This window comes from Selaginella moellendorffii, unplaced genomic scaffold (genome assembly GCF_000143415.4).
Source record: "Selaginella moellendorffii unplaced genomic scaffold, v1.0 SELMOscaffold_95, whole genome shotgun sequence".
NCBI lineage: Eukaryota > Viridiplantae > Streptophyta > Lycopodiopsida > Selaginellales > Selaginellaceae > Selaginella > Selaginella moellendorffii.
The window spans coordinates 660,752-680,289 of NW_003314356.1; the positions used below are offsets into that span (position 1 = coordinate 660,752).

The 19,538-nt window shown below is 44.6% G+C and overlaps 4 protein-coding genes across 6 annotated transcripts; 2 read left to right on the top strand and 2 right to left on the bottom strand.

Annotated features, from left to right (window-relative positions):
* Nucleotides 1-1,110: 1,110 nt before the first annotated feature.
* LOC9650052 lies at nucleotides 1,111-2,785 on the top strand. The gene is made up of 3 exons (XM_024663014.1): nucleotides 1,111-1,371; nucleotides 1,516-1,799; nucleotides 1,852-2,785. Exons 1-3 carry the CDS (start codon nucleotides 1,111-1,113, stop codon nucleotides 2,783-2,785), a joined length of 1,479 nt encoding a protein of 492 aa, XP_024518782.1.
* A 9,726-nt stretch (nucleotides 2,786-12,511) lies between these two features.
* Nucleotides 12,512-14,933, bottom strand: LOC112341968 (pentatricopeptide repeat-containing protein At1g11290, chloroplastic-like). Its single transcript, XM_024663001.1, has 2 exons — nucleotides 14,768-14,933; nucleotides 12,512-14,706 (listed from the first exon to the last, which is right to left on the bottom strand). The coding sequence occupies exons 1-2, from the start codon at nucleotides 14,845-14,847 to the stop codon at nucleotides 12,624-12,626; spliced, it is 2,163 nt and encodes a 720-aa protein (XP_024518769.1). The 5' UTR covers nucleotides 14,848-14,933; the 3' UTR covers nucleotides 12,512-12,623.
* LOC112341967 (pentatricopeptide repeat-containing protein At4g39530-like) lies at nucleotides 14,892-18,031 on the bottom strand. 3 transcript variants are annotated; one of them, XM_024662998.1, is made up of 3 exons: nucleotides 17,995-18,031; nucleotides 17,838-17,932; nucleotides 14,892-17,779 (listed from the first exon to the last, which is right to left on the bottom strand). In XM_024662998.1, the coding sequence occupies exons 2-3, from the start codon at nucleotides 17,877-17,879 to the stop codon at nucleotides 14,912-14,914; spliced, it is 2,910 nt and encodes a 969-aa protein (XP_024518766.1). In that variant the 5' UTR covers nucleotides 17,880-17,932; nucleotides 17,995-18,031; the 3' UTR covers nucleotides 14,892-14,911. The 3 variants fall into 3 exon arrangements, with proteins under 3 accessions (XP_024518766.1, XP_024518767.1, XP_024518768.1); XM_024663000.1 differs by having other exon boundaries at nucleotides 15,333-15,521; nucleotides 15,583-17,779; nucleotides 17,838-18,013; XM_024662999.1 differs by lacking the exons at nucleotides 17,838-17,932; nucleotides 17,995-18,031 and having other exon boundaries at nucleotides 14,892-17,616; nucleotides 17,679-17,750.
* A 57-nt stretch (nucleotides 18,032-18,088) lies between these two features.
* LOC9650021 (14-3-3-like protein 16R) lies at nucleotides 18,089-19,490 on the top strand. Its single transcript, XM_002989202.2, has 5 exons — nucleotides 18,089-18,201; nucleotides 18,327-18,805; nucleotides 18,935-19,057; nucleotides 19,135-19,251; nucleotides 19,328-19,490. The coding sequence occupies exons 2-5, from the start codon at nucleotides 18,329-18,331 to the stop codon at nucleotides 19,364-19,366; spliced, it is 756 nt and encodes a 251-aa protein (XP_002989248.1). The 5' UTR covers nucleotides 18,089-18,201; nucleotides 18,327-18,328; the 3' UTR covers nucleotides 19,367-19,490.
* The last annotated feature ends 48 nt before the right edge of the window (nucleotides 19,491-19,538 follow it).

A 19,538-nucleotide genomic window follows, 5' to 3' on the forward strand; every position in this document is an offset into this window, starting at 1 on the left:
AATTGGATTACATTTTCTAGGGAACACCCTCTTCTCGTCCTTTACTTGATCTAGTGGTTCATGAACTCCACAGACAGACAAGAGCTCCCAAAGTAACCTTGAATATGGCGAACAAAAGAAACGCTAGAGCAACCTGTGAAAGGTGGTGAGACGAGAATGTAAAACTGGGTTTGATTCATTTTACATGGTCCAGCATGCTGCGTATGCCATGCAATTATACTGTCAAATTTTATTTTATAGAAAGTCCATGCAAGAATTCGGTTGACTGCGGAATGAAGCTAAAAGCCGCCGGTTTAAAATGGGCGTAAGCCCGGATCGCCCCTGCTCGTCGCGCCCTCGATCCTGTTCCTCATCAATTTTAGGGTGAAAGTTAATCATTACATGTTCTTGCATCTACCACGTTAAATGTGCGACTCGATTCTTAAGCTTGAAGACGTGATCTTGTGCGTGCTCTTCAAAATGCAAAAGCATCGCAAATATTCGGCCTTAGTTAAAATTTAACATTGGAGCCACAATTTTATTCCTTGTGCTCTTTTGGATTACATTTTCTAGGGAATCTTCTCATCCTTGTCTTGCTTGTCTTTCTTCTTCCTTGTCTTCCTTTTGTTTCTCCTCATCTTTTGAATCTAGATGATCATCCTTACACTTGAAGTTGATGTTAATGTTGTTGCCATTGTCATTCCATGCCTTGGTGAAAATCATCACCATCTTCTTCGTAAGAAGGCAAAAGAGAATCGGAAGTCTAGTGCTGCTGATTATTCATGAACTCCATGGACGGACAAGAGCTCCCTCCTTGAAGAAGACGAAGTATGATGTATAAGTATGATACAAAAGTAATGATGTAAGATACATGTATACAAAATGAGTATACGTATGATGTACAAAGTAAAATAAAAAGCTGATAAAAAAAGTTTGAATATTAGCCTTCAAATAAGAAACAAAACCATGGCAACTCAACCGACAGCCTCCTCTTGCAAATTACCCACGAGTGGAGGATGGCCCCAAGTTGGGAGCTCTTCTTTTTTCTCTGTCGTCGTCTTGGAATTTAGGGCAAACATGGCAGCATCGTGTTAAAAGCAATGGTGTTCCATAGGGTTAGGGCTCGAGGCAATGGATGATGTGTTTTCGACTCCCGTGTGCATTGTGTACGTGCATCCGGCGGAGGAGCGTGGTAGGAATGTGGACGATCTGCGTGCCAAGCTAGCATTCCGGGCCGTGCCATCCGACATCAAGAATTCGGGCGACCTTGTAAACTGGCTCAAGACGGTTCTTAAAGTGGACGCGGTCCTTAGCTCCAAGGGATGGATGGAAATTCCTACGCCAGATCCTGGCGCACACCTGCCCCCAACATTCGAGCTTCATCTCCGCAAGGTGCTCTTCACAGGTTTGATGTTGTTTGGCATGCTACTGTTCTCATACATTTCAAACAGATGCTTCTGATAACAGCAAGGAATGGGCTCGCACAGTGTTACAACCATTTCCGTTTGCTGTTCTCGACGTTGCTGGCTTGCGGAGAGCATTGGAGGAGCCACTCCCTTTGCCGCTTCCTGTTGGTCCTGCTACATATGCAACTCTGGACCCGAGCTATGCTACCCAGTTCATTCCGACCAACCAGTACCCCGCCGAGAGAATATCCGGTTGCGTAACAAACTTCATGAACTCGAGAGTGGCGCTTGGCATGTCCGAGAATCTGCTGCAAAGTATCTGGGACTCGGCATTTTGCAACTTGTGGATGGAGCTGCTGTATCTGTCGGAGATTACGAGCATTCAGTTCAACCGGAACGTCACCGACCATTCTGGTGCTTCAACGACAAACGTCCGTCCTGATTTGCTGCTTTGGATCTTGAACAGGCTGTGCGTCAAGTTCGAGGAGAAACGGGCAACTTTGGAAGAGGCGTACCAGGACCTGATAAATAAGCTTGGCGTACTTCCACCACAGTACTATGAACCCGTCCAGTGGATAGTTGGGGTCGCATTAGCAGGTCCGGAGATGGCGGGGTGGGCTATGAGACAGGGGCAGACACCAGATGATCTGTTTGGGCGCTTAAACATGGGGTCACTCAGGGACAAGACAACATGCTTACGGCTCTCCATCAACTTCCTTCGGATTGCCTTGACAATTTCAAGCATCTACTCCAAGCTGAATTTTCTGCCGAGGCCATTCAACGTGCTTCCTCCCGCCTTTTACGGTTCTCTCAGTCAGATAACCAGGACTCTGCGGATCGTCTATCCTAAGGTGATCAAGGAGATTCGCCCCTGGTCGCAGCACGTTGCGGAGGGATTCACTACGACGGCTTTTGTGACGCAAGCGTACGGGCTTGGCGCTGTGGGGCTGGTGTCAGGTGTCGTCAAAGTGAGGGCTGAACGATACAATGTGGTCATTCAGTCGGTGGGATACGAGCAGATGATTTCCAGCGAAGAGGACTTGTGGCCGGCCGTTCAGAGCGCGCTTCACGGCCTACATGCGTTGCACCAGGGAGGCTTGGTTCACAGGGACATCAGATGGAAAAACATCCTCAAGCTTCCTGCTAGTAATGGGAGCTGGATGCTTATCGATCTTGAGACAGTATGGAAGACAGACTGTACGCCCAGTTGCTGGCTTCGCGCCTGGGACGACAACACATTGGTCGATGGCGTCTACACGCGGTCCTCCGATCTGTATCTTGTTGGAAGGCTTATGGAGAGCTTTCGTGATCTGTCACCTGAGGCCAAGGAGTTTCAGGCTAAGCTTTTACGGCACGAGTTCCTGAGTGCTCAGGAAGCGCTCCATTACTTGTCGCGTTGATGGAAATGGGAAGTACTCTTTTAGCGTAGATGGTACGTATATATATACGCCCAGTATATATATATTGAAATGTAATTCAGCTTTGTATCTGGTTTGGGTTTATTAATTTTTTTGTTTGCTTTGAGTTATATTTAGAATATACCATCTATTTGTTGTTATTCATTCTGCTGGCTTGGACCAAAATAAGTCTTTGAAAACGCTTTATTGGGATAGAAAAGTTATAGCTAATAGTGCAATATAGAATAAATTAGTGTATATCCACATTATATTCTTAATATGTTGGAATGGATCAAGTTTATACCCAGTAAGTTTTACTTTTCACTCTTCACATTTGTTTCTTTACTTCTTTACATTCTTGCCTCTTTGTTTCTCTCTTTTCATAGCCAAGTGATTTTCCAGGGCTACTTGAGAATACAAAATTAAACATTGACAGAATGTTCTCAAGAACTGGAAGAACCAGCTTTCTTAATGCTTTGGATTCGAATTAATTATGAAGTGAGGTAATAATTGGTGGTATATGTTCTCTTCCAAGTTCTATTTTTTCTAGCTATCTTTTTGTATTGCAAGGAGTTTATCCATGGTAATGTTCTTGTTCAATCTAATGCAACAGTGAATGGTTTTCGTATGGCTTTTCTCCACTAGCAGTGTTCAAGATAATGAACTTCATCCTTGACAACATTGACACTGAAAGTGAACACCATTAAGATTTTTTGTTAGTGATACAGATAAATAAAGGAAAATCCTTGTATCGTATGCCATTAATAATGTGGAGTTTATAGCCAGGACAAGGAGGAGCTGCATTGGAGGAGCAAATATCTAGGAAACCCCCTTCTCCTTGCACCAGCAATCTCATCCAATGGAGAACATTGGAGCGATCCAAGGAACTTGAGTGTAAACTATGGTGGGAAAACTTTTCTTTTCATTAGTTGTATCATAGTGTTACATAGCCAATTATGTTTTCTATGATGAATTGAATTTAAGTTTAGAAGGAAGATAAATATTAAAATCGGAAGAAATAGGTGGTGAAGTGAACAGATGTATGGTAAATTGTAGTGCATGTGATTATGGGATGAGATTTAGATATACCTTGGTAGATAAATGCTCTCTTATCAAACAATTACCCTTTCTCCAGTTAGTTTAAGGGAAGAGAGATAGAGTGTGTTGTGTCTTTGAGCTACAGCTACAAAATGCTAGTTTTGCTTGATGAAACCTATTTGGTACACACTATAATAAAATCAAACATATAAACATGAAAAATACCTATAAGTTGACAACAACTACTTAAAGCTTGTCAGCATTCAAGGTTATCATATGTTCTGCCATAGTCACCTATCTAGATAGCAAAGCATTGTGTCATATCTTCAACATGTTACTTTTCCAGATCTTGCTGCATTTTAGTCACTCCTTGTCTCATCCAAGACTTGGGATCTGTTTAGATCAATGTTTATCAGTGCATTGTGTTATAAAATACATAAGAAATACCTTTGGATAACTTTTCAGTCATAGACACTATAATATAAAGTGTTTCTTTGTTTTGAAGAGCTCTCCACAAATTTCACATTTTCTATCACAATCTTCTACAAAGTCTGAATTGTTCCACAACTTGAAAATGAGATGCTTCATGGCTGGTGCTCTTAGTTATAAACACAAACTACTCATGAAAACTATGTGGAATTGGAATCAATATGATGTTTAATCAAGTGTTCTAGAGCAAGTAAACATCAAGAGAGAAAGCAAGAAGGCTAAAGGTACTGCTCATGTGTGACTTATTTATCATATGGTAGACGTATTACTTACATGCAGCTAATTATGAATTTGCAATATCCCTCCACTACTCATGCAACTTTTCGTTTCCTAGAAGAATTTCAATGCCAAGACCTACTAAAGGTACTACACATGCAATCTATTTATCATATGGTAAACTTATTACTTATATGCAGTTACTTATGAATTGCTGTTCCTTGCAAGGTCCCTCCTTATGCAACTTTTCATTTCCTGGAAGAATCTCACTATCAAGATCCTCCATTGCAGTAACACTAATAAAACATTGTTAACACCAAAGTCTCCATCTAGGAAAATGGAGGATGCCAATCCAAGAAACACCAACAACACCAATACATATGGCCAATCTCATCACATATACATCATAGTAATTATGACCACATCCTTGTTTTTTTCCTTAAACACGAATAGCAACAGCCTCAACCTTGATCGGAATAAAATATCTACCACAAGAAGTGGAGTTAAAGGACATGTAGTTGAAAGTGAGATATTTATAAAGTTTATTGTTTAATATAATGCAAAGTAACTAATCAAATTTGAGCTTAAAATTTTATATATCAAAATCCTTACTATATTCTCAATATGTTAGAATGGATCAAATTGGGTATGTTATGCCCAGCACTTTGATAAAAGACATTACTTACTATATAGTAGTATTTTGTTGAGAATCAGATAGTTTCCTTGGGATAACCATATTATAACACAACTCTACTCTTTTATACACTAGAGTCAGTTACAGAATTCATCTTGTCTTATAGTGTTTAGATTGAAATTTTATAATTAAATCTAATAGTAAAATAAACTAGAATATACTAGAAAGTGTGTTTATAATGATAAATATATCATCATCATCATACTCATATATTTAAACAAAAGAGCCGGTATAATAATAACATATGCTAGGGAAACTTATTCTGGGCATATGCCAAGATCTAACAGCTGAGATATAATTACAAAAGGTTGTAACTTTTCAAATCAGAAATTTTTTAATTGTGGCTTTTAGGGTTTGGAGACTAGGTCTGACTGGGCTAGACAAGATGGTGGAGACTCTCAGTTTAAGCCGACACTAGCAGCGGCTCCTCCAACAATGCAAATCAAGCAATTGAAGTTTGTTCCCCAGGGTGATCAAGCCAAGATTTACACCTTGGAAAATTGTCTATGGTGGCCAGGGCCATAGAGAGATTTGCAATCACCCACCAACTCAAGGGCTAGGGTGACAACTCCAAGTTAATGAATAAGGAGATCTTTCTCCTTGTGAGTTGGATGAGGTTGACGATGAGTGGGAGGTATTTATCATGGAGGTCCAACAACCACTAAAAGAGTTCTCAGAGCCTCAATCAGAAATGGCAATCTTAACTTCAACCTACCAACGTGGGATAGTTTTCTTGCTGGCTTATATGGGAAAAAGCAGGACTAGATTGTGTCTGAATACAAGGGAGTGTGGGCCAGTGAGTGGCATTTGTGCTCATTGACCTCCCACATACTTTTATCCACCAAAAATCCCTGGGGAAATTGAAGTTAACGGGGGGGGGGGGGGCGCTGATCAAGGCCACATAGAGAGCTCATTGTCTGGAGGGTATACAATCAGTCAGCAGAATATTTTTGGTGCTAGACATGGGAGCCATAGACGAGTAGAGACATTGGAGCAATTAGGCAATAACTCTATTGACTTTGGGGAGCAACACCTCTCATTTGAGAAGAATTGCTGAATATACAAATGGACAGGCACCCAGGCACGTTGTCCACTCTTGTCTGCTACCATCACTAATAGAGCCATGGCATGGTGTTATGATCAAGAAATAGGATCCTTGTTGCCACACTTTGAGCCAGGGAATCATGAAAAAGAGGTCATCAATGAAGAAAGCAGCTCCCAGAAACATAAAGAGACTGAGTCTACTGCTAGAGTGTCGTTGGTGGAGGAGGTCGTTAATCAGGAGAAAAGAAGTCCTGCATGAAGAAAGTAGTGACCGTGCCCCTCCAGATGGAAGAAAAGAAGTTCCAAGCAGAACCATGACCTCTAAGCTTGGGTAGGCAGCAGGAGACATTAGCAAGGGAAAAGAAGCCTTATTTGAAGAAAGTAGAGATGTTGGCTACCAGGGAAAAGTGAAGAAAGTAGTGCTAGGGTGGTAAGTTTTTTAGCTTTTAGTAAGCAAGGGAATTTCTCTAGAGCTGTTGGAACCTTTTGGCAAGGAGACAAACTTTCTTGGGGGTGTCTATAGTGTTGATATCCTCCAAAGCCTCTTCAACTGCTGAACTGGATGAAAGCCCCCCTTGGTTCCTCTTCCCCACACAGCTGGCAGTGTTCCTCAGAAAAGTTCAGTCTCAAGAAGAACAAGAGTTCAACATCAAATCATCTTGCATGAGGGCTCCCCTCCTTGAGGAACACATGCTTTGGGCTTTCACCAAAGCATGTACCAGGAGTTAGTCTCTGGGACTAACTTGAAACTTACTAATTATAGAATGACATTAGATTGTGAATTTAGACACGGGACGAACACCATTGTGTTCAAGACAATCTTTACATTCTGTTCATATGCCAAATTAGCTAATCTAGACATTTTTTATAAATAGTAATTGGGACCAAACAAGACTAATACAAGATATATGATAGTGAGGGTGTTTGGTAGACATAGTAAGCTATCATTTGACGAATATTGAGGGATCAAACTCAATATCGTAATGGTTCCTAACAATAGAAAGTGCAAGTCAACGAATGAGTTTTTCTAACTAAGTTAAGTATGTTTGACTAATAGCATTTAAGAATTTTATCCTTATGCTCATCTAGTCAAGTGCATATGCAAAGACTAGTTTCTGAATTAACTTAGGCGGAGACTAAAAAAGGGACAAGCAATATTGACTTTCTGCCATCACGACAGTAAAGATAAAATATTTGAAAGGACTAGCAGACAAATAACTTTTGATACCCAAAGTTACATTTATGACATGCACTCACAATATAAGTTTTATGGAAAAAATTAAAATTATCTAAATATTTGTATATAAATATTTATAACACTTTATATCATATCAAGGCTGATTGCTATATTTTTAGTGATGGATTTAATATTTCTATTTATTTATTTTACATTTTAATAAAACTTAGAAATGTGAAATTTATATTTTCTAAATTATAATAAATATTCTTAAAGGACTTTAAGTAGTTAATTTTAAATTAAGTTCTACTAAATCTAAACTAAGAGTTTGTGAATCTTTTAAAGATACAATCACTACTTCTTTCCCTAAATTATCATTTCTTAAAGGGAAACTATTCACCAACATTACTTATATAATCTAAGCATATAAGTTTTTTATTTATATTATTGTATGAACTAATATATAGTATATAAAACTATATTCCATGTTGTGAGGGCCAAGTGTACGGATATGATGTTATATATTAATATTAACGTAGTGGGATTTTGGTAGCTATTGGATTGGTTTCAATCTGGACTGTTCGCTCCTATATATAAGCTAGGGTTTTTGGGCTAATTGAGATGCACATTTTCTGTATTCCCTTTTCATATTCCATGCACTCACATTAGTGGAGATGAAGGGCATCTTTGATTGTCCTTGAGGAGTGCTTGGATTTGGGATTTTGGTTTAGATTTAGCTTTTGCATCGTCTAGATTTAGTTTTTTCCATTTCCTTTTTTTGTTCTTTCCTTTCAGGATCTTGGTTTAGATTTAGCTTTTTGCATTGTCTAGATCTCCATTTCCTTCTAGCTTTTTTATCATTTCTCTTATTTTACTCTTTCCTTTTCGTTCATCTTCATGGCAAATCAAGAATCTCCTCCTTTGACTCTGGAGCAACAGTTGGTACAATTGCTTGATGCTATGCATTTGCAATTGAACAACCAAACTCAGTTGATGGTAGCGTTCACGGCACATAGTACAACTCCTCCTGCTCTTGGTGTTAATCCTGGCGTTTGGCTGGAGTTCTTTCGCGGGAATCCTGGGGATGATGTGTACCATTGGTTCGATCACTTCACGGTGATTGCTACATATCATTTTTGGGATGATGCTCAACGTTTGTGTGAGTTTCCCATGTGTCTCCAAGGGACGGCATTGCAATCGTACAATGGTTTGAGCACAGCCACTCGTGGGGATTGGAGTGTTCTCCCGGACGTCTTCAAACACATATTCGGACATGCCAACGATTGTGATGATGCCTTCTAACAATTGCATCATCTTCACTAAAGGCCATCTAAGTCGGTGATGCAATTTGGTATTCGTTTCCGAAGTCTTTTGCTTCGTGTGGAGCCAAATATATTGGAATGGATCAAGCTAGGAATCTTGTGGCTAGCACTTTGTCAAGATCTTGTCGGACTTGTGCATGCACTTGCTCCCGCCACCCTTGATGATACTCTTCACTTGGCACAACGTTATGAGATGTTGCCTCTTCCACTTTTTGCTACACGTCCTTCCGCTCCCCTTCTTGTTTGCGATGGTCCTGTTCCAATGGAGGTTGATACTACTGCTCAAGTCCAAGGACAAGGGTGAGGACGTGGTCATGGCCATGATGTTCATTTCTGAGCATGTGATGAAGTTGGTCACACTTATCGGCATTATTAGCGTTTTTCAGATTGGCAACCTCTATTTCCTGGGTGGAGACCTTGGCGTCAACAACGTCCTGTTGGTGCTATTGCAGTGGAAGGTTTGGACACCAAGATGCATCCGGGAAACAAGGAGTCGCGCGAGTAAAGGAGGGGCCTTGCACGAATAAGTCAGTGAACCGCACCATCTTTCTTTCGGGAGTATCATCAAGGGGTTCACTCGGCATCGGTTCATCCAATGTTTACTTTCCAAGCTCGTTTTTATAACAAGAGGTCTCCTATTATTCTCTCTATATTGGTTGATACAGGTTCGAGTTTATCTTCTATTCCTCGACCTGTTGCCACACGTTGCCGTCTACACTTGCATCGTGTGGCGGAACCAGTTTTTATTCTTTATGGCAACGGCCGTACACATGCATGTGCACGGGATGAGATGGACCTAGTTGTGCGTGTGGGCGATCTCAAACTTGAGTTGCAATTATTATGGGTGGTGCCGAGTCAAGCTTTTGACCTCATCCTTGGTATGGATTGGTTGCAGCGCAATCATGCCAAGTGTGACTTTGAGGCTTCTCCCCTTTGTCTTATACTTCCTTATATTTCATTCATTCCTCTCACTTCCATACCTCTTTGTCCTTTTACTTCCACCTCTACTTTTATTACTTTTGTCCCCCCACTATTTCCTTCTATGTTTCTATTTTGTTCTACTCTTCCCTTTTCCAATCCCTTTGATAATTTTTGTGTTGTAGCAATTGATTGGCTTACGAAGGAGTATTCTGATCTCTTTGAATTTGACCTATCGTCTGGGGCCAAGATTGCCACACATCATCCGATTCCAACTGGGGATGCTTGTCTAATCAACGTTCCTATTCATTGTCAGTCACCCAAAGAGATCAAGATTTTATGGGCAAATGTCAAGGAGATGTTAGAGAAGGGTGTTCGCGAGAAAGGTTCGCGAGGCTCAAAAGATTGAGCTGTGGATTTGAAGTCTTCAATATGTGTTTGAGAATCCTGCATCACTTGCTAATGACTTGCCTTTCCGGCATTTACATTTTCAATATCGCCTTGAAAACGGCCTTCTTTATTTTGTGGGGATGGATTTTAATGATCATTTACAGCTAGTGGTAACTTCTGTCTTTATTCCGCGGTTTCTCCATGCCTACCATGATTCTTCTGTTCTAGGTGGGCATATAGGACATCGTCGTGTGACTAAGAAGCCGCACAGGTCTTTCTATTGGCCGGAGATGCAACGTAATATTATCCAGTATATGCATAACTACATTTGGTGCCAAGCTCGTAATACTCCCCCTCGTATCGCGGAAGGACGGTTGAAGTCAATTGTAGTTTTCCATCCATTTAAATTGGTGGTGTTTGATTTTATGGGACTTTTTCCACGGTCGACTGTTAGCAATGAGTATGTTATTATTGCTTTTGATTACTTGACTTGTTGGGTGGAAGTTGGTGCTCTTGCCAGCACCTTTGCAACTACTGTTGGATACTTCCTCCTCAATCAAGTGGTGTTCTAACATTCTTGTCTAGAGCGGATTCTTTCGGATAATGGTCTTGCATTTATGGCTGAGGCATTTTATGTTTTGATGTCTTGGTTGGGGATATGCCACACTTTTACAAGTGCTTATCATCCACAATCAGACAGACTAGTGGAATGGCTCATTCGAACGTTCAAAGGGATGATCGTGAAATATGTGAACTTTCAGCATTCGGATTGGGATAGTTATTTGCTATCTCTTTGGTATGCATATGTCATAGGGGTGCAAAGTTCTATTGTGCTTCACCATATAAACTCTTATATAGTCATGATCCAATATTACCAACAGAGCTGGGCTTACCTTCGCGATTGCCACGAGCTGCCAATGCTAGGTCATGGGATCAATATTTAACGAGCATTCTTCCACTTATCTGAGCAGAGTCTGCCGAACACTTAGGCCGTGTACAAATGGGACAACAACAGTGCTACAACTCCTATCATCATCCACCTGTAAAGTACAAAGTGGATGATTTGGTGTTAGTTCGTTTTCCCCATCTTATGGTACGTGGTTTATCTAAGGGGCTCTTTGCTCAGTGGAAAGGACCATATCGGGTGTTGCGGTAAGTGGGACCACAAGTTTATGAGGTTCGGCATGACATCCAAAAGGCCAATCCTCCAGAGATTGTGCATGTACAGCAGTTGAAACGCTTTATACAAAAGGATCAAGAGTAGTTAATACCACTTACAGATTTGCTAATGCCTCCTCTTGATGTTCCTCCAGATCCCGGCCCATCTACAAGAGAACTTTAATGGTCTTCCATTATTCCGAGAGGAGGGAATGATAGTGTACGCCAAGGATGCTATATACTAATATTAGCATAGTGGGATTTTGATAGCTGTCTAATTGGTTTTAATCTAGACCACTCACTCTTGTATATAAGCTAGGGTTTTTGGGCTAATTAATATACACATTTTCTGTATTCCCTTTCCATATTCCAAGCACTCACAATATCAAATAAACTTATTTACATAAATGAGTTCTTTCTCATTTTTTACCTTCATTTCAAGATAAATTTTCAACCTTCAATGTGAAGTTTCTAAGCATCCACATACTGTAGTTATAGAAGAACAAAAGAAAGAAGTGAATTTATTTCAAATGGCTTACATTGTTAGTGTGCTCTAGAATGACAATGTACAAGAAGAATTCCCATCTTGAAATGTGCTTATAAATCCAAGAACTCAATGAATGAGATCAACCTTAGATAATCCACCCTTTATTTTAGTGGCAAGGCCTCAACTTGTATTATCTAAACTCTAAAATAGTTAAAGGCATGTTTTAATCCGAGCTCATCAATCAGACATACATACAATTCCCAGCCACTAGTCTCCCCATAGTAAAATTCAGAAAACTTTGCTAACTAAAAACTTTTCCCCAACCAAGAAAAATATGGCACTTTGTTCCTAACTTGCAAAATCCAAATAAGTTTGCAATTATGCTTTGGCCACTTTGATCCAACAGAGTTTCTACCAAAACTAAGGCTAAGAGGCACTATGCCATATAAATTTCATTGCAATGTGTCTAAGCAAGAATTTAGTAAGTTACAAAAGAAATAAACAAGGATTATTTAACAAAATTCACTTTGTTGCCAATAGCTGTAATAGTAAGTTACAATCAAAACTCTTTAAAACACTTTAAAATTCATTAATAACTAAATGTAATCTCAATAGCATACTAAAATCATTCTAAAAACACTTTTAAATGTTGTTAAAACATTTTGTGAGTCATAGCCTAAGCCTTCTTTGTAATTGCCCTCTTTTAGTTCTTATGCAGATTTCTTCTATATCTCTAGTGCAAATTCTCCTCCCATGATTCCTAAAGAATATCCACACATTTCCAAGTCACACCCTAGACATAAAACAACTTCAACTTCAATGGTACAAACTCTTCTTTACCACCTTAGCTACAGAAAGGTGGTGGCATTACGATCAGATTTCCCGTGCTTAATCTCTTTTCGTCTGTATCACCGTGCTAACAACTGACTTGGAGCTTGTCTTGCATCCCTGAGCTCTAGAACTTTGGAGCTCTCATCGAGCAGACCATGGCTGGCGTAGATGTTGGCCATCACCAAGTACGATGACTCCTCCCGGCTATCGATTCTCACCAGCTCCTGGAACGCGACTCTGGCCGCCTCCATGTTGCTCCACTTCTTGCACGAGCCTAGCAGCGTCATCCAAGTCACCAGATCCGGCTGCCATGGCATAGACGCGATCAATCCCATCGCGGCCTCCAGTTGGTTCGATCTTCCCAGCAAGTCCACCATGCAAGTGTAGTGTCCCAGAGCTCTACTCGCCAGCGGCAAGCTCTCAAAGATCTCTCGTCCCTTGTCCACCAGGCCGGTGTGGCTGCAAGCCGCGAGGAGCAACAGGCTCGTGATACCATCGCCTCGCAGGCCTTCGTTTCTCATCCTCGCGAATGATGAGAAGACTCTCTCAGCGTCGCCTTGGTTGCTGTAGCCTGTCATCAGTGCATTCCATAGCGTAGTGTCCTTGTAGCCACTGAGAGAGTCGAAAAGCTGCTGAGCTATTACCGTGATCCCACACTTGCCGTAGAAGTGAACGAGAGAGACTGCCACCCCGGTGTCGTCCTCCACTCCTGTCCTGCAGGCTATGCCGTGAGCTCTCTTCCCAGATTCCACAGCGACGAGGATGGAACTTGCTTTCACAGCCGCTGTGAGAGTCCGAGCGTCCAGTAACGCGTATCCCTGTGCTTGATCAGCCTCCATGCGACTAAAGAGCTCCAGTGCCAGTCTACTCTCGCCGTTCTCCACATATCCTGCCAGGAGAGCGTTCCAGGATATCACGTTCCTGTCTGGAATGCTGTCAAACACCGCTCGGGCGTCCTCCAGGCTGCCGCACTTGGCATACATGTCGATGAGCGTGTTGGCAACGAATACGTTTGTGTCACAACCAGTGCTTACGCATTGGAGATGGATAGCTCGGCCTTTTTCCAGGCACTCTTTCCTTCTTCCAGCGTCTTTTGCTCCTCCACTTTGTTTCTTGGCAGCCGAGCTCGCGCAGGCCATCAGCGCAGCGACGTAGCTTCTCAGGTTCGGAGAGAGTCCTCGAGCCACCATTCTTTCGAACAGCTCCAGTGCTAGCTCTGGCTCGCCATTGATCTCGCAGCCCAGCACCATAGCAGTAAGTGACACTACGTCGTGCCGGAGCATCCTGCTGAAAGCCATCCAGGCGTCTTCCAGGCTTCCACACTTGGAGTACATGTCGATCAACGAGCTAGCCACGAATATATCCTTCTGATAGCCATTTCTCGCCGCTAGCGAGTGAAGTGCCATGCCTCTCTCGAGGTACTCCATCTTCACGAGCTTGCCATCAACTTCCCTGCCATCTTCTCTCGCCGACAGATTCGAGCACGCCCTCAGTGCAGCTACACAAGCCTGAGCATCTGGAGCCACCCCTCGGGACTGCATGGCTTGAAACAAAACAAGCGCCATCTCGCTGTCACCCGAGTCTGCGTAGCCGACCATCAACGTAGTCCATGTCACGACGTCAGGCGATTCTATTCGATCAAACACCCTCCGAGCATCCACCATCGCCCCGCATTTCGAGTACAGTTCAACCAGGCTGCTGGCCACGTAGAGGTTGGAGACCAAGTTGCTCGCTGCTGCCGAGGAACTGATAGACACCCCTTTCTCCAACCAAGTCTGCTTTCCTTGGCCGTCTTCTTTCTCTGCCATTGTAGCACACGCCGCAAGTGCCGCCACGAAACTTCTTGCGTTGGGCTGGCAGGACGTCTGCATTCGCGCAAACTGCTCCAGAGCTAGCTCGGCCTGTCCGTTCGAGATGTGTCCCATCATCAAGGCGTTCCAGGATACCACGTCGCGGTGAGGCATGCCCTCGAAAACCATGCAGGCATTCGCCATGCTGCCGCATTTTGCGTACATGGTCACCAAGGCAGTTGCGAGAAAGACGTCGGTGTTGTCAGCATTTGTATTGGAGTGGATTCTCTTACCGATCTCGCAATCTCTCAAGACAGTGCACGACTTCAACGCAGCAGAGAAAGAGGGTTCGATGTCATGCTCTCGAAGACTGAGGGAAAACAAACAGTGAGTTAGAGACCATGAAATAAGGTGAACTTTAGAGCACAAACCATACGAAGGATCCGAATAGCGGTTGGTGACGACCCACTGAAGAAACAAGAACCCTCGAGCGCCAACAACTGGAAAACATAAAACACGATGAATGTGTTACAAGACCTACCTTGAGAGCATATCTTGAAAGGCAGAGTCGTTGATCATGCTTGATACGAGCAAACCTTTATCATCTTTTGCAAAACTGCCTCTGTTTGTATCCTCTTGCATTCCTCCAATACCCGAGCTTGCTCCTCCCACATTCCTAAGCTCGCAAAGAGATTTCCCATCAGCGTATAAGCGGAGTAAGTTCTCTCGTCCAGCCCCACAATCGTTTCAAAAGCCAGCCTTCCCAGCTCTAGATTCCCCCACTTTCCACACGCGCCCAGGAACGCTGTCCATGCTACTACGTTCGATGGTATATTGCTCTTCAGCACCACAATGGCCTCATCCAGATAATTGGCACGTCCCAGAAGATCCACCATGCAGGCGTAATGCACGGCATCCACAGTAATGTCCCGGTCTGCTCGCATTGCCTCGAAGTACGTCTTTCCCTTCTCGACAAGCCCAGCATGACTGCAAGCTGCTAGAACTGAGAGATACGTGATTCTGTCTCCTTTCATCCCTTGTCTCTGCATTTCTTCAAACAGTTCAATCGTCTTCTGTGCGTCTCCTTGACGACTGTATCCCGCTATCAGAGAAGTCCATGCCGAAACACTTCTCGGGTCTGTGACTGCTTCAAACAGCTGTTGAGAGACTGAGATCCTGCCGCACCTGCCATAGAAATCGACCAGCGAGTTGGCCACCAAAACGTTGTTCTCTAGTCCGCACCTACAGATGTCAGCTTGAATCTGCTTTCCAGTTTGCAGTGCCACCACACAACCACAGGCCGAAAGAGCCGCAACTACCGTCCGAGAATCCGGAAGAAAACCACTTTGCTGTTGCATGCTGGTGAAGAGATCTAGAGCCAGCTGTCCCTCGCTGTTTTCAACGAGTGCTGACATGAGAGCGTTCCAGGACACCACGTCGTGATGAAGCATCCGGTCAAATGCGGCTCGGCAATCCAGCAAGCTTCCGCATTTTGCGTACACGTCCACCAACGTGTTGGCCACGAACATATCGCCCAGTTTTCCTGTTTTACCAGCTTCGGAGTGCAAGGCCATAACCTTTTCCAAGCACTCCACCTTCACCACTTTGCCACTGACGTGCTTGCCTTCGTCTCGTTCAGCTAGATTACCGCATGCCGTCAGAGCAGCAACAAAGCTCTGCGAGTCTGGCGGACATCCCTGGCTTCTCATCTTGGTAAACAGCTCGAAAACTAGCTCCGCTTCACCATTACGAACGTATCCCAGCATGAGCGAGTTCCACAAAACCACATCCCGATGAAGCACTTTTTCAAACACTGTCCGGGCATTGTCCATGCTCCCGGAGTTCGCGTACATGTCCACCAGCGCCGTAGCCACAAAAATGTCTGCGTCCCACCTGTTCCTTGCGGCTAGCGAGTGAATGTCCATGCCTCTTTTCAAAGCTCCGCTCTTGACTTTGGCAAGCTTGTCACCTTCTTCTTGCTCAGCCAAGCTTGTACAGGCCATCAACGCTGCAACGAAACTTCTGCCATCGGGGACGCAACCTCCAGAGACCATGCTCTCAAACAAGGAAAACGCCACCTCGGCCTCGCCACATTCCACATAGCCCAGCATGAGAGCAGTCCAAGAGACCACGTCCCGCTCAGGCATCCTGTCAAAAACCTTGTGAGCATCAGCCAGGCTTCCACATTTTGCATACATACCAATTAAGCTGTTGCCGACGAAAGTATCACTTTGAAAACCGCCCTTGGTAGCGTCCAGATGGATCTTCTTCCCAACTTCTAGAGTCACCTCTTTCAAATACTGTCCGGCAACGAGCTTCGCCTCTTCTTTCTGTGCTACCCCAGCACAGGCTGCGAGGACTGCAACGTAAGTGCGTGAATTCGGTGAACAGCCCTCTGACTGCATGGAGTAAAACATCTCTAGAGCCAGCTCCTCCTCCCCGTTTTCAGCACAGCCGAGTATGAGAGAGGTCCAGCATACGACGTCGCGGCGAGCCATTCCCCTGAAAACCGACGTAGCATCGGCCAAGCTGCCGCACTTGCAGTACATATCGACGAGAGTGCTTGCCACAAAGATATCCTTGTCAAATCCACGTTTTGCAGCTTGAGAGTGAATAGCTGAGCCCTTCCTCAAGCTTCCGAGCTTGAGAACTCTGCCGTCAACCAGCTCGCCCGGCTCCAAAGACGCTAAAGTAGCACAAGCCTTGAGCGCAGCGACGAAAGTCCGAGAGTTTGGTTCGCATCCCCGAGAAACCATTTGTGAGAACATCTCCAAAGCCAGGTTCCCGTCACCAGTCTCCGCGTATCCCATGATCAAAGTTGTCCACGACACGACGTTGGGACTTCGAATCTTCTCAAACACCGCTCGAGCATCCACCAGGCTCCCACACTTGGCGTAGAGACTGATCAGGATGTTCTCCACGAACTCGTCGGACTCGTAGCCATACTTGGCAACCCGGCGATGGAGCTCCGTCCCTTTCCCCAAGCATCCGAGCTTGACGACCTTGCGGCAAACTTCCTGTCCCACTTCCTTCTCGGCCAAGTTGACACAGGCCATCAGTCCAGCCACGAAACTCCGGTCGTTTGGACAGCAGCCACTTCTTTCCATTCCCCTGAGCAGCTCCAAAGCCAAATCCTCCTGGCCATTCACTGCGTAACCGAGCAGTAGCGCGTTCCAGGACACCACGTCTCGAGCCGGCATCTCATCGAACACCTTGCGAGCGTCGGCCATTTTCCCACACTTAGCATACATGTCCACCACCGCGGTCGCGACGAAAGCATCTGCAAAGATCCCCGTGCTCTCACGGGCGTCAGTATGGATTCTCTGGCCTGCTTCCAAGTACCTCAAGCTCCCGCACGCCTTGAGAGCCGCAAGAACGCCGCTCGACAGCCATGCCTCCAATTTGGAAATCTTCTCTATGGCTGCCGCTCGCTGCTCCACGAACTGCATCAAAGATTCAAGATCGATCAATGCTGCTGGATCGCACGAAGAAATGCCTCACATTCTTGAGCGGCGATCGAGTCCGATCGCAGAGCCGCATCATAATCCATTGCCAGCGAGACGAAATACTCGCTCAAAGCTCTCGACAAGGAGTCGCTGGATCAATGCCGGTGACACGATGAAACCTAATCACATTTTAGAGCTCCAATTGCAGCAACCTGATCGTCCATCGCCTGATCGTGATCGTATCGCGAGCCTAGAACCCTAGAAGCTCTGCTAGAGCCCTAAATATTCGTACGAGAGGTCCGTACTAAAAGAGAATCTAAGTGTGCCGGAGAATCGAACCGCCGGCCTCTAGCTCCACGAGAAAAGCTCTCTTTTGCGCTCTCCCAAACCCTAGGAGGAGCGCGCACGGCGAGGAACAGGTGAGTGCTCGTGGATTGGATCTATCCTCTCGGCGCTGAAATTTCTTGTGACCGCTTGCCGGCGCGCTTGAAATCTCTCCCAAATCCCTCGAGATCCTCTCTCACTCCCGCCCTGTCCAATCCAGGAATGACGAGCCCGCGGGAGGAGAGCGTCTACATGGCCAAGCTCGCCGAGCAGGCCGAGCGCTACGACGAAATGGTGGAGTTCATGAAGAATGTCGTCAAGGCCGTGGATGTGGAGGAGCTCACAGTCGAGGAGCGCAATCTCCTGTCGGTGGCGTACAAGAACGTCATCGGCGCTCGCAGGGCTTCCTGGCGGATAATCTCCTCCATCGAGCAGAAGGAGGAGAGCAAAGGCAATGAGGATCATGTGTCCATGATCAAGGAGTACCGCGCTAAGGTGGAGGCGGAGCTTAGCACCATCTGCGACAGCATTCTCAAGCTCCTGGATAGCCATCTCATCTCCTCTTCCGCGAGTGGCGAGTCCAAGGTTTTCTACTTGAAGATGAAGGGCGACTATCACCGATACTTGGCCGAGTTTAAGACCGGTGCCGAGAGGAAAGAGGCTGCCGAGAACACTCTCCTCGCGTACAAATCCGCGCAGGTAAGCAAAGGCCATCGATCCAGAGTGGTGGAGCTCTCTTTTCCTTTGCAAAGCTTCCTTTTTTTTATTGATTCTTTTCGTTTGTTTTCGAAAGTTCTTGGTTTGCTCACTCGAAGCTGTGCTTTACAGGACATCGCTCTTGCGCAGCTGCCTCCTACGCACCCGATTCGACTTGGACTCGCTCTCAATTTTTCGGTCTTTTACTACGAGATTTTAAATTCCCCGGATCGTGCTTGTACTCTTGCCAAGCAGGTGTGTGGGTGTGTCGTGTTTCGTTGCGTTTTTTTTTTTCTTTCCACTCAGCTCACTCACTGTTTATCCATTTCCAGGCATTTGACGAGGCAATTGCCGAGCTGGATACTTTGGGAGAGGAATCTTACAAGGATAGTACTCTGATTATGCAGCTGCTGCGCGATAATCTAACGCTGTGGACCTCAGACATGCAGGTAACTGCCGAGTTTCTTTTGGTTCTTTTCTCGTGGCATTGTTTACTCAGCGAGATCTTTTGTTGCCTTGCTGCAGGAGGAAGGTGCCGGCGAGGGAAAGGACGAAAAGCCGTGAGTAAAATAATACGTTCGAATTTCGTTTTCTATGCTGCTAGCTAGCTGTTAGACACCTCTCTCTTTCCTGCCTTGGTACTGTTGATTTTTTTTGGTTCCTGAATACATTATTTGGCTTGCACTAACTCCATCTCTATGTTGCTTGTCTAGAACTTGTGGTTGATTGAGCCCTG